The sequence below is a fragment of the Pistacia vera genome, unplaced genomic scaffold (genome assembly GCF_008641045.1).
Source record: "Pistacia vera cultivar Batoury unplaced genomic scaffold, PisVer_v2 Contig293, whole genome shotgun sequence".
In the NCBI taxonomy this organism is placed as follows: domain Eukaryota; kingdom Viridiplantae; phylum Streptophyta; class Magnoliopsida; order Sapindales; family Anacardiaceae; genus Pistacia; species Pistacia vera.
In genome coordinates, this window is record NW_022196105.1 from 335205 (window position 1) to 348238 (window position 13034).

Consider the following 13034-nt stretch of genomic DNA (forward strand, 5'->3'; position numbering starts at 1 on the left):
TTATTAATAAATATCAGTAAGAAGAGTTAAAGTTCTGAAGTTTGTGGGCATCCATAAATGAAGAGAAGAAGCCCTAAAAAGCTAAAGTTGATATCACTAATCATGGTAATAATTAATATCCTTTTAGGAATAGGCAATTATTGAGCTACTTGTGATTATTCTTATCATGATTAAAGTTGATCATGTAAATCTTATAATTCTAGTTCTAAATTGGACAAAATTATAATCCAAGATGGTCCTACTCATTATTCACTGGTTCTCTACATGACTTTGTGCAATAAAAGCCCAAAGCCTTTGTTCGTCCACTCCTATTAATAACTATAAATTACAAACGAAGGCCAGCGTAAAGCCAAGCTATTAGTACACACTACTTCCCCACGTTGCACTAGTACGGCATATTTTCACAACGTTTTGTTCCTTTCCAGACTTCAAAAATTTTAATTCGCTTTTCAAACGAAACAACCACCAGAGATTCAGACAGTGATAGATAGCAACACTGAGTGTTCTTAAAATGGCTGACTCCATCGTTACACCGAGCCGATCACGTGACCTCGACAAGCTTCTTCTCCGACCCGGCAATCTTGTAGGTCCTACTTTCGAACCCGGCGTTGAAGTAATTCCTTCATCTCATTCTTGTGGCATTTTAACAAACACATGGCTTGCGATTATGGTTTTTTCATGGAATTTTGGTTTATGTTTTTTTGGCTTTTGGGATCTTCTTGTTGCTGTAGTTGAGAGATGACCTACGCGAGTATGCGCGAATCTTGGTGGTTGGGGCTGGTGGTTAGGCTGTGAGCTCTTAAAGGACTTGGCTTTATCGGGTTTTAAGAATCTAGAGGTTATTGACATGGACCGTATCGAAGTTTCTAATCTCAATCGACAGTTTCTTTTCAGGTTTTCCTTTTAATTTAAGCGTATCAAGGTTTTTTTCCATATATGGTCAATTTTCTTGGGGTTATTCAAAATCGATGTTATGTTTCGTATTAGCAATTAAATACATCTTGATGTATTAGTATTTCTTAAGTAGCATGATACTAGTTACTTGCACCAAACTGAGGAAAATTCAAGTTGCGTAAACCTGAGCTAGGGATGTGTGGTTGTGTATTGTGTATAGATAAAGGGTTGATCATCGTAAGTAAGAAGTCTAAGGAGTAGTGATTTTCTTATTATAATTATCATCATTATTATTTGTTGCAACTATATTCCCAGTTTCTTCATTTTATAGGTTTTATGAAATGGATATTTGCTCAAACTGCATAGAAATTTTACTTATTTATTTTGAGTTGTAACAAGTTGAGAAAGAATCTCGGCATGTTCCAGTAATGTTGTTAATCAACTGGTCATTGGTGTCCCTCTTTTAACAGTTATTATTTATTAAAAATGGCGTTTATTGCAGAAGTGGTTGATATACCTGACTTTGATGGTATCAAAATATGCTTTCAAGAGTGTTGACAGGGCTAGTTGTCCTTCGACAAAGGCAATTACCTTTATAGAAAGCATATTGTACTAAAATGAAATTAGCACACGGTTTTGAATAGGTGGTTATAGTGAGTTCATGGGATTGAATTTTCAATTTGAAGTCTCATATAATTTTGGGTTTGTTAATGTAGGGTGGAAGATGTTGGCAAGCCAAAGGCTGAAGTTGCAGTCGCGTGTCATGGAAAAGTTAGTGGTGTGAATATTGTTCCTCATTTTTGTCGGATTGAGGACAAAGAAATTGAATTTATATTGTTTAATATCATGTCCTTGGTCTTGATTCCATTGAGGCTCGGAGCTACATAAATGCAGTAGCTTGTGGTTTTCTTGGTGCGTATTTTGACCTCGTCAATTTTTCTCATATATCTCTCTATATTTGTCTGTGCTTTCTTTGCTGTGAAGTTACCTCATCAAATTTATCCGTGCTTTTCTTTGCTGTGAAGTTAAACTCATGAAGTTTATCTTTCTGTTTGTTTTTGTCTGACCTCATATGTATTATATCAAATTGTTTTATTGAGCTTTTCTTCTCAAACTTTTTAACGTGTAGTATAATTATTTTATCCTCCTTCATTATTGTAATGATCAAGTTTTTTTTTCTTAGAAACGATTCAATTCCTTTTGGAGGCCAAGTTTTCGTTTGGTCAGAAGTTGTGGTGTAAATTGTTTTATGGGCAAGCTTTTTATGCCTGAGTTTGTTCTATAGGGAATGACTGGCTCATGGATGTTGTGGAAGCCTTATGCTTGTGGCATGAACTTGAAGAACTGGGCCATAGATACCTTATGAATGAATGAGAGAAGTTTATTGTGGCATAATTATATGGTCAATGGTGCAGTGATTTTTTCTTTTAGTTTTCTTATACCTTCTGGTGTGAATGACTTTGGGCATGGAAATGAGATACTCTGTCTAATGGTGCTCCCCCATGAATCATCTCAGAAAAGCTGCTTTAGGCAGTTCCCTAAGGGTCTCTCCTAATCTTGTCAATGCCCACAAGGTTTCTAATTTGGATTTCTTGTATTTGCCTTGATTTTCCTGTGGGACAATCTTTTAAGTTGTGAATCTAAAATTTTGTTATTCAAACCTATTTTATTCTATTGAAATATTTTTGAAGTGCATTCTAAGTTATGCTTATTCTAATGTATTGTGAATTATCTTTTTCTTGGAAATATAGAGTATGCCTCTGATGACAAACCACGAGAGAAACAATCAAACCTATGGTAGATGGTGGGACCGAAGGTTTCAAGGGCCATGCAAGGGTTATTGTGCCAGGTGTCACACCATGCTTTGAGTGTACAATCTGGCATTCCCTCCTCCAGAGGGGGGGGGGGGGTGTTGATTATTCTTTAAAATTCACCGAACACGAGTCTTTTATTTTTTTGGGTTTTTTTTTCTCTCTCTCTTTGTTGTAATGCATAAAGTAATGGGAAAGAGAAAAAGAGAAGAGAGAAAAAAGTATATAATTCCTCCATGAATGCTGCTTTGCTTCATTGACACCCATTGGTTTTCTCTTTCTTGACTTCTTATTCGTAACAATATATTTCATTGCTGAGCGAAACTGAACTACCAAGCAAAGGAGCCAAAGCTCGAGAGATGGGTTCATTTCCATTGGCTATGAGTGTTGTTTTGCTTATACACCACACTTCTTCTTATTCTTTTGTGTTCGTTTCACTATCTTAGATTGTTCATTTTCACACAAGAAACAATCCCCGTATTCCAAACTTTGTTTTTTAGTCCAAATGTCGAAGTCCCCATCTCAGCAAGACCATGAAACCATGCCAAACTTTGACTTTTTCAAGAAATTCAAGCGTTTGAGGATCTTTGAGCCGTACTTGGGCGTTGGATTCTTCTTTATTATGCTGTGCGTAATTTGCTGCTTCTTTTACTTGGATTATCGGGCTGTGCCTAAAGGGTACACTGTTCCGGGCAAAACGGAGAGGTTCAAGTGGCTAAAACTAGACGGTGGGTCCATTGGGAACAAGAAAAGAGTTGAGTTTTTGAGTGAGAAGGCAAATGAGTGTGATGTGTTTGATGGAAATTGGGTCTGGGATGAGAATTACCCCTTGTACCAATCTAAAGATTGCAGCTTTTTAGATGAAGGATTTAGGTGTACTGAAAATGGTAGGCCTGATTTGTTCTTCCTTAAGTGGAGATGGCAACCCAAACTTTGCAATTTGCCAAGGTATATTCCATGATTTTTCTCTTCTACCTTTTTGATTACTGAGAGAAAATTTCTAGAAATCAAAGGCTTTTGGGAGTTTTTATTGTTTTTATGTCGCGCGTGTAGTTGTTTAGTTCAACTTGTTTGGATGTCTTGGTTGGCGTAATTATTTAGCTCTATCAATTTATGGCCCTTGATATTAACTTCCTCTTTAGGATGTCAATTTTTTCATAACACCTCTACGAGAGAGAAAAAAAAAAAAAAAAAAAAAAAAAGAGGGTTGAATTTCCAATGCCAGTTTTAAGCATATGCCATTTCAATGATTTGTTAGTTTGTCTTTCTCTCTCTAGTTTTTCACAATTGTCTTGTTTTTAAAGATAACTTTCTTTGTTCCTTTTCTGGCTTTGTTTCGTTTGCCTCTGTTGATAAGCTTCACCCGTGAACTTTTGTTCCATGATTCAAAATGTTTTGGAAATGAAGACAAATGACCTTTTTCTTTTCTGAATAATGAATATTGAAACAATTTTGTTGGTAATGTTCTGCCAGCTAAGGAGCCTGGGTTTATTTTTCTTGGTTTTGCTCGGGTTATTACCTTTTAAAAGAAGTGAAAATGTCACTATAGTAAATTTTAATCAATTAATCATTTTATGAGTGCTTGGTTTGTGTGAGTTATCCATTTTTTTACTGCATCTTTCTAAGTTTTGAATTATGAGCGTTCGATTTCAAATAAGTTGCTGTGTATCTTTTCATCTTTTGACAATACATTCTTTGAATTCTTTATATGAGTGAGAAAATCATTAATTTTGGGTTTGCCACTGTTGGAAATAGATTCAATGCAAAACTGATGTTGGAGAAACTTCAAAACAAACGCTTAGTTTTTGTCGGTGACTCTATTGGTAGAAATCAGTGGGAATCACTTCTCTGCATGCTCTCTTCTGCGGTTCCCAATAAGGATTCGATCTATGAAGTGAATGGCAGCCCAATTACAAAGCATAAAGGCTTCTTGGTATTTAAGTTTAAGGACTACAATTGCACTGTGGAGTACTATAGAGCTCCTTTTCTTGTACTGCAGAGCAGACCTCCTGCCGGATCTTCAGAAAAGATTAGGACAACCCTTAAATTGGATAAAGTGGATTGGAATCATTTGAAGTGGAGAGATGCAGATGTGCTGGTTCTAAATACAGGGCATTGGTGGAATTATGAGAAGACCATAAGAGGGTTAGTAATTTTTGAACTCTAGCATCAATTCCTTCATTTTTATTAGATGTGTCATTTGTATATGACAGATGGATCAATTTGGCGAGTTTTAGAATTTGTAGAAAGAAATTTCATGTTGAAAAATGCTTTTGAAGGAAATGTTATGGTATTGAGCCTTGTTTATATAAATTATTTGCCTGTGTAGCGCTTTTCTTCATTGTAAGGTATCTGGAGAAGGATCTGGAAGTAAATTTGAATTGAATGTTGAATTGGTGAACTGTTCTTTTTGGTTTGAGCATGTTCAGCTTTGAAAGTTAGTAGCATAATTGAAGCTGAATAATATATACACAGTGCTACCTTGTGGTGACTGTTCACAAATGTCATGATCCATATCTGATTGGTTGAAATTTATATATGAGGATTACAGAATGTCCCTGTAGGTGGTATTTAATTTTCTTAATGTTGTGACCTTCTAGCAACTTTTTTTTTTAAGAAAATCTGGTTTGAGTAGTATTCTCCATGTTTCTTCTCAGTGTGTTTGTGCCACAGATGATGCTTATAATTCTGATTTTTGTTTCTTTTTATTTTTGGAATTTTTGGAATTTTTGACATTTGCTTTTTGTATAAACCGTGAAGTCAAGTTGCAACTGGGAAAGGATTAAGATCTCAATTATTATGAGTGCTGTATATGTTTTAAGAGGTCCCGCCAGATTTGAATTTGGATCTATTGGAACTAATTTCTGGATTTTTGAAGTTAATCATTGTGACTTGCATGGCTTATTTCCAAATTATGTCAACAAAAATGGCCCTACATCGTAACAAATGTTTTGTCAGATTGCATTGAGATTTGCACATATGTGCTTATTGAGTGGATCCTGGATATTAGCTTTCAGATTTTATCTCTTGTACATGTAAAGGCAAAAGTGCCATGAAATTGAAGGTTGATTATTGCTGGATGCAGAATATCTATACTTTTTGACATTTAGTTTCAGTTAGGCGTATTGATTTCAAACATTTTTTTTTTTTTTTTAATTGATCAGAGGTTGTTACTTTCAAGAAGGATCCGAGGTAAAAGTGGAAATGAAGGTAGAGGATGCATATCGGAGGTCCATACAAACTGTGTTGCAGTGGATAGACAATGAAGTGAATACAAGCAAGACCCAGGTCTTCTTTCGTACATATGCCCCTGTCCACTTCAGGTTTGTTTGTTTAACATCCATTATTTTCCTGTATTATGCATGTTAAATTCTTTGTTAGCTTGCTTTATTTGAACTTGGCATATCTTCTGATGCATCAAAAATTATTCTTAGTCTACTCTTTTATATTGACATGTTAATAGTTAACATGCTACCGCTCCATTTATGTACAAGTATGCATTCTGTTTTATAGAGCTTAATTAGCATTAAATTACAGAGGTGGAGATTGGAAGACTGGGGGAACCTGCCACTTGGAGTCGCTTCCCGAACTGGGAACATCATTGGTATCTCCTCAATCTTGGGCACAATTCAAAATTCTCACTGATGTATTATCAGCTCACACAAACACAAGGAAATTCAATGTGTTGAATGTGACTTATATGACTGCTCTGAGGAAAGACGGGCATTCATCCCTGTATTATTTGGGTCCTGATGGAAGCCCTGCACCTCTCCATCGGCAAGATTGCAGCCACTGGTGTCTGCCTGGAGTCCCTGATTCTTGGAATGAGATACTCTATGCATTATTTCTAAAGCGTGAGGCTACTCATCCATCCAACACATCAACATATAGAGCACAGGCATAACTGATTGATTTAGGAAAGCCCCTCTTTATTTATATTACAAGTTCTCTGCACATAATGACTTAAATTGTCAAACAAAGGCAAACGAAAATAGCATGTAAAGTTAATTTAGATTTGTTTGTAGTTTTGTCGCAAGGGGTTAAATGCATATATGAGAGAGAGTGTAATGCTGATGAAGATCAGTTTGAGGACCAGAATTTTTTTCCCTTATAACGGGCTGTTGACTAGAAAAAAAAAAAAAAAGAAGAAGAAGACCTTTCAGAGCCTTGGTGGATGGATAGGAAATTTTTGAATCAAAATGAAACTATAGGTTTTTTTTTTCCCTTTCTTCACATCGGGTGTTTTTTATTATGTTTAGGTGACATTATTCTTTGAAAATGTAATTGTAAGGTTCGTTAGCAGCTCGCAATTTGTATCAAAGATCAAATATTTAGCTGCAATTTCACTTATATCTGGTATTGTTACGCGGATAGCATTGCTTATTTCATGTAACTCGGAAATATTTGCAATGTAAATGAGATCAAGGGAAAGCTGAAATTATTTTTTGCTTCAATTAGTTGATGGAAATTTAATTGAGAGCTTGCAAGTGGATGACGTTGAAATGGCCATATAAAGGCTTGGAAAAGCTACTCATTCGTGCACAATTATAGAATTTGTAAACTGTACATTGTAGTCCTAGTTATCTACATCTTTCAATCTAGACTACTTTATTTAGAGTAATGTTACCACATCAAGATACAAAATGATTTTGATTAGACCAAAGAAACAACCGTTCCTTTATGAAGGAATGGTTGTTCCTCACGAAAGGAATGACCATTCCTTTATGAAGGAATGGTCATTCCTTCATAGGAAACGACCATTCATTCTGAAGGAACGACCATTCATTTTTTGTAGTGCCTTGGGTGTGGTTGGAGCTGTCGTGACAGTATCAATCTATTGACACGTTAGAGTTGTAAGAGAATGTTGTGAGATTAAGTTGTAAAGGCAATACTACATTTACAATCCAATCTCACAAATGTTCTTTCACAAACTTGATGTGGCAGTTCGCAATTGGTTTATGATAAATTTTCTCGCTGGCCAATTGCAAGTTGTCACATCGGGGTTGTGAGATTGAGTTGTGTTGATATAGAAATATGCATCAACTAGAGTGATCTGATTGACCTTGGCGAGATCGGAACTAGTGTGTGAGTGATTACGGATAACCAGCAGTGAATGAATGATGAATGACAAAGAAATTTTTAAAGTGGTTCGGCGATATGAACTCTTGAGTCTACGTCCATTGTTTTTTGTATTTGCTATGAGAGCTTACAATGATAATCCAAGAAAATTTTTCCAACCCCTTTCTCATCGTTTGAGGGGGTTTATATACAGAGTTTGTATAAAAGAAAGAGTAAAAATAAAGGGATTACAATTAAGTTGAAATGCAACTTAGATATTCTCGCGATTGGACATAGTGATTGCACAAATATTGCTATCGATTTGATCTTTCTTGAGATATCCAGGATCTGAAGTTATCTAGGAATTGGTTGAACAACCGCAAGGATTGGTCGTGGCTAGCTTTTACTAGGTCGAGTTATAGCTCGACGAGCTTATGCTGGGTTGGACAATCGGTGGAGTCGAGCTGGTTCTGGATCGGGCTATAACCTCGTGATACTCCGAGCTTGATGGAAAAATCACACACAACATCTACCCTCTAGTGTTCGATGCTCGTTTTGAGCTTTGAAGACTATTGCTCGATTTGATATCAAGCTCGACAACATCAGTAAGGCATCGGATGCAGATTTGGTCGAGCTTCAAGGGTCGGACTCATTCCCGGTTGACATACTCCAAACTTGGATCTTCTCTCTTCTGCGACACTCTTGACAAACTCGGAATTTGAATAGTAAGGACAGTTGTGTAAATTCCAGAGTCATGTTGCATTAAATGTGACAGCCTTTGGCAATTAATTTTTGTTGCACGTGGGCGACTACAGCTATCCACGTGTGGAGTTGAGGTGACGTGTAATGACGGTTATAATCATAGCAGTCTGACGGTTCATCGCCCCTTGCTGATGGTTGACACACGGCCACGTCCAAGGGCTGAGATCACTCAAAGAGTGAAGGGTCGAGATTCACTGTAGATCAACGGCTACGATCGAGCCCCGCCCTTTTGTCTCCCATGCAAACCACTATAAAAGCGGGCGAACTCACCAGAAAGCTTACTCATCTTGCGAAAATTCCCAAGCGTCTTTGCTTATTCTATCGCTTCTTCATCGTCGTTACGTTGCTCTTTTCGACGAGTTCATCCCATTCTCTTATTTCGGTAAGGTTTCTATTCCCTCTCTTTAGTTGTTTTCTTGATTTTACAACTGAGGGTGGCCATTGTCAATTGAGTCTTTTAGGGATTTACTAGGGTTTTTAAGGGTGTCTCTGACGAACCTGGGTTTAAGGAGCGTTTATCACGGTGGCTGCCAGAATCTTTGGTAGGTCGCGTGCATTTGTTGTTTGGTGTGAGCTATCTTGGGTGCTTGAAAGCAAAATGTGGATAGGTCATCGAGTTTTTCGAGCTCTGACACATGTTCACTTCTGTTTCAATTACCTAGAGGCGAGCTATAGTCATGTCTTCGTCCAGTAGCCACACGATTGATCGCATTTCGATTCCCCTACAGGCTCGGTAGTCTTCGAGGTATAATCCCTAAGGTTTTTGAGGAATTCATCACGTGGAGCTGAGATCCTAACGCGGCGGGCTCTTCCGATCGCGCCTATGTGGAGTTGGCTTAGTCCAAGTAGTCTCCAGCTCGCAGGCTACGGAGGGAACCGCAATCTTCGATTGATGTCAAGGATCTAAGGCACATAGGAGAGACTTATGCGCTTTCTCCTATGTGCCTCAACTTAACTTGAGGGCTCTGGGGAACTTTTCCCGGAAGAATCTGCTAACTGGATGGGTCATTGACAGCATTTTGAGACGGTTCGACATCGTCCCTCTCCAGCTGTCCGCGAACTTATACGTCATAATCATAGGTTTGTATATAGCATACATGATCGTCGAGCTGGGCAAGCCATCTGTTGAGGAGCTCGTCCATTTTTATAGATTAAAGAAGGATCAAGACTAGACGTACTACCTTTCCAAGGCGAAGAAGGTACGTTTCAATGGGCTGATCGACTTCCCAAAGAAGGTCCTGCATTGGAACTCTTAGTTTTTATTTTACAAGGTCCGAGAGACCGACGTTTTTGCTTCGGAAGCTAGTAAAACTTCGACCCCCAATGTGTGCGAAAATTGCTTTCAAACTCGATGTTTAAGCAAACTAAGCTTCTTTGTTTTGTAGTTAACGTCGAGAAGAATTTACTCCCCGCTGCAAGCTTACAAAGGCTTCAATGCTTCAACGGCCTTTCCAACAGACTGCGCAACGTTAATGAGATCATCTCACTTCCTCACTTGAGGGCATATGGCTTTTGTGAGGATAACGCCAAATTCTTTACCATTTTTTGAGAAGGGTAAGTGTTTGCTTGCTCGCACTTCTTCCTTTAGCGTAGGCAAGTCGCTTACTGCTTGCTTCTCGTTTTTGTAGAAATGTTGGCCAAGAAACCAAAGGGCCTTAAGAAAAAGGCGACAACTTCCGTGGCTGCCAAGAAAACGCCAATTGCTTTGGTGAAGAGGCAGCTTACTGACATCGCTAGCACAAAGCGTAGTGGGGGCAAATTTGGGGAAGGCCCAAATGCAAAGAAGTCTATGACTGCGTCAAAGGCAGTTGGCGGGAAAGGTGTCCCCGAGCCCCAAAAGGGGCTGACAAAGAAAGTACCCGAGCTAACTGAAAGCTTGAGGAAACAGACGGCACCCAAACAATATGATGGCTCAGGCAAGGTGAAGTTGACCGAGCCTAAGGGGGGCTCAGGAAAGCAGAAGATGGCCGAGCAGTAGGTTGGCTCAGGCAAGGAGGTCGCCGAACAGGTTGGTGGCCCAAAGAAGTCTATGGCCAAGGACTTGGTCAAGAAGAAGTTCACTTCTACAGGCGAATGTAAAACCTCTTCCTAGCCGAGTATTTCCTAAGTATCCCTTGACCATTGAGAACCTAGACACACGCCTAGGAAAGAAGTTTATTTTAAAATCCTATTTAAAGAATAAACCTGTAGTTTAAAAATATATTTTTAAAATTTAATTTCTAAACTATAATAAGTTCATTGTACAAGTCAAAAAATATAATTTCCTTTTTTAGAGTAAATTATGAAATCCGTAGTAATACTTACTAGAACATACACACTTTTACAAAATTTACTAGCAATTTGATTTGTTTTATTAATACAACATATTTACTCCATTATAGAATATGGACATATTTACTGCATTATGAAATATGAACATAATTACTGCACTAAATATTAGCAAATCCATTCAATAGTCATCATTAAAACATCCCTTCATGCTCATAGCGTCCCTCAGAATCCTCTCCCAGCTTCATGCCTTAATCCTTACCTGCAAAACATTTTAAAACATTTCGTGAGGTGAGCGCTAATCGCTCAGTAAGGAATATGGCCATTTATAAACTATTAAGGTTCATTATACAAGTATATTACTTAGGACTTTACCTACCTACCAAACATGACCTTCATTCTTTGACATAACAAGTTCATAAAACATATCATACACTTTGGACTTTTCTCATAAACTTAAGTCATAACATAACCATACATAATATAACATAGAACATATATGACTTATGAAATATTCATGTACATGGCATGCTTATTTCTTTTTTCTTTATACTTGATGGTTTCATTAGTCTTTGTTATCCGATCGGATTCATTTGAACCATTACCTTGTTCTTGGTCGTCACCTCAAAGGACTCATGGTTTCCATAAGAATTCCATTCCTCTGATCTTGGTTTATATCTCAAGAGACTCATGGAATTCATTCTTTAACATTTCATAAATTTTTCATAAGACAACTAAATAAGCTATATGCATTACCATTATGAATGCAAACATATGGACTAACATCTCCCATGCTCAGTCATACTATATTCTCCTACTAAACTTCTTAACTTAATTCGTTCAATTTCTCATACAAGACAAGGAATTTCAGTAGTAAGATTATTCAGGGGTTTATTAGAATTAGAAACAAATGGGAATTTCCATTAAGAAGGTGGATGCCATATAGTTCGTCACTTTTCAAGAAGTTTTTCCCTTATCTTCCAATTCGAATTGATTTTTGGCTAAAACATAAAAGTTTTAGGTCTATTTCTAAAATTTTTAACACTTCAAGAATCAAATCAATCAGACTTCTATAACTTCAGTTATGACCGATTCAGTGAAGCATGTACAGTATAAGTCTTAAAAAGCCAAATCCGAATTCTATTCATTTTAACCATGTCACCTTTATTTGCACATTCATATCATTTACAATATCATTCTAAGTATAAAAGGCCATAAAAACCTCCCTTTTTACAGAACCAAAAAATTCCAAAACATCGTCCAACTACAAATCTCTTAATTGGCATAATCATCCTTCATATGCACACATACACCAATCAACACACCCATTTAAGCAATCCATAACCAAAACATAGCATCACACTCATATTAACATAAATAAATGTAAGTTTCATAAACCCTAGGTATTATCAATTGTAGTCATAAGGGAGATTTTTTCTTTACCTTAGTATTCAAAGTACAAAGACACTCCTCCTTAGCTCCAAAGGTTCACCCTTTCTACCTTATACACATAACCACTTATGAATTTCTCTTTTAACTAAAAGATCAGAACAACTAGGGTTTTGAAACTCACCTTAAACCCTGAAATTGAAGTTCTTTAAGCGTGGATAGTGATCACCTTTGAAAATCAACTTGAAATCCTATGAAAATTTGAGAATAAAATGCTTGGACTAGTGGCTTTTATGGTGGATTTGAGAGACGAAGAAGAAGATGACATATTTGGGGTGTACAAGGCCGACTACTCTCTCTTAAAACCTTGTAAATATTTATTCCATTAGTACTCTATTATGATTGGTCAATAAAAGTTAGATGTAAGGGTCATTTGGCATAAATTTTTCATATAAGGGCATTTTGGTCATTTCTACCACAACATAAAGATTAGCACTCATTTAATGCCATTTGACTTCTTTAAAACACTTAACAATTAAGCAATCCCATTAGGTAAATGAATAATTTCCCTTGTTGCACTTTTATGGATACTTAATTCATATGGATTTGTATGAAAAGACCATTATACCCTTGGTTACCGTTGACGCCATTTAACCATATCAATCAACTTTATGACCATTCTACCCTCATTTCTCTTCAATGATATCACTCCTTACACTTTATAATGGCCATATCTCGAAATACATGTAAATCGACCATTTTACCCTTCCATTCAAAAAAAGAAAATTACTTGAAAAGGTAAATTTCATACCTTAGGGCATCGGAATAATAACGCGGGGTTTATAGCGAAAC

At 37.0% G+C, this 13034-nt stretch overlaps 1 protein-coding gene across 1 annotated transcript; it reads left to right on the forward strand.

The window, feature by feature from the left end:
* Window positions 1-2807: 2807 nt before the first annotated feature.
* On the forward strand, window positions 2808-6849 carry LOC116135018 (protein trichome birefringence-like 10). Its single transcript, XM_031420717.1, has 4 exons — window positions 2808-3653; window positions 4461-4850; window positions 5870-6028; window positions 6243-6849. Exons 1-4 carry the CDS (start codon window positions 3211-3213, stop codon window positions 6607-6609), a joined length of 1359 nt encoding a protein of 452 aa, XP_031276577.1. The 5' UTR covers window positions 2808-3210; the 3' UTR covers window positions 6610-6849.
* Window positions 6850-13034: the final 6185 nt, after the last annotated feature.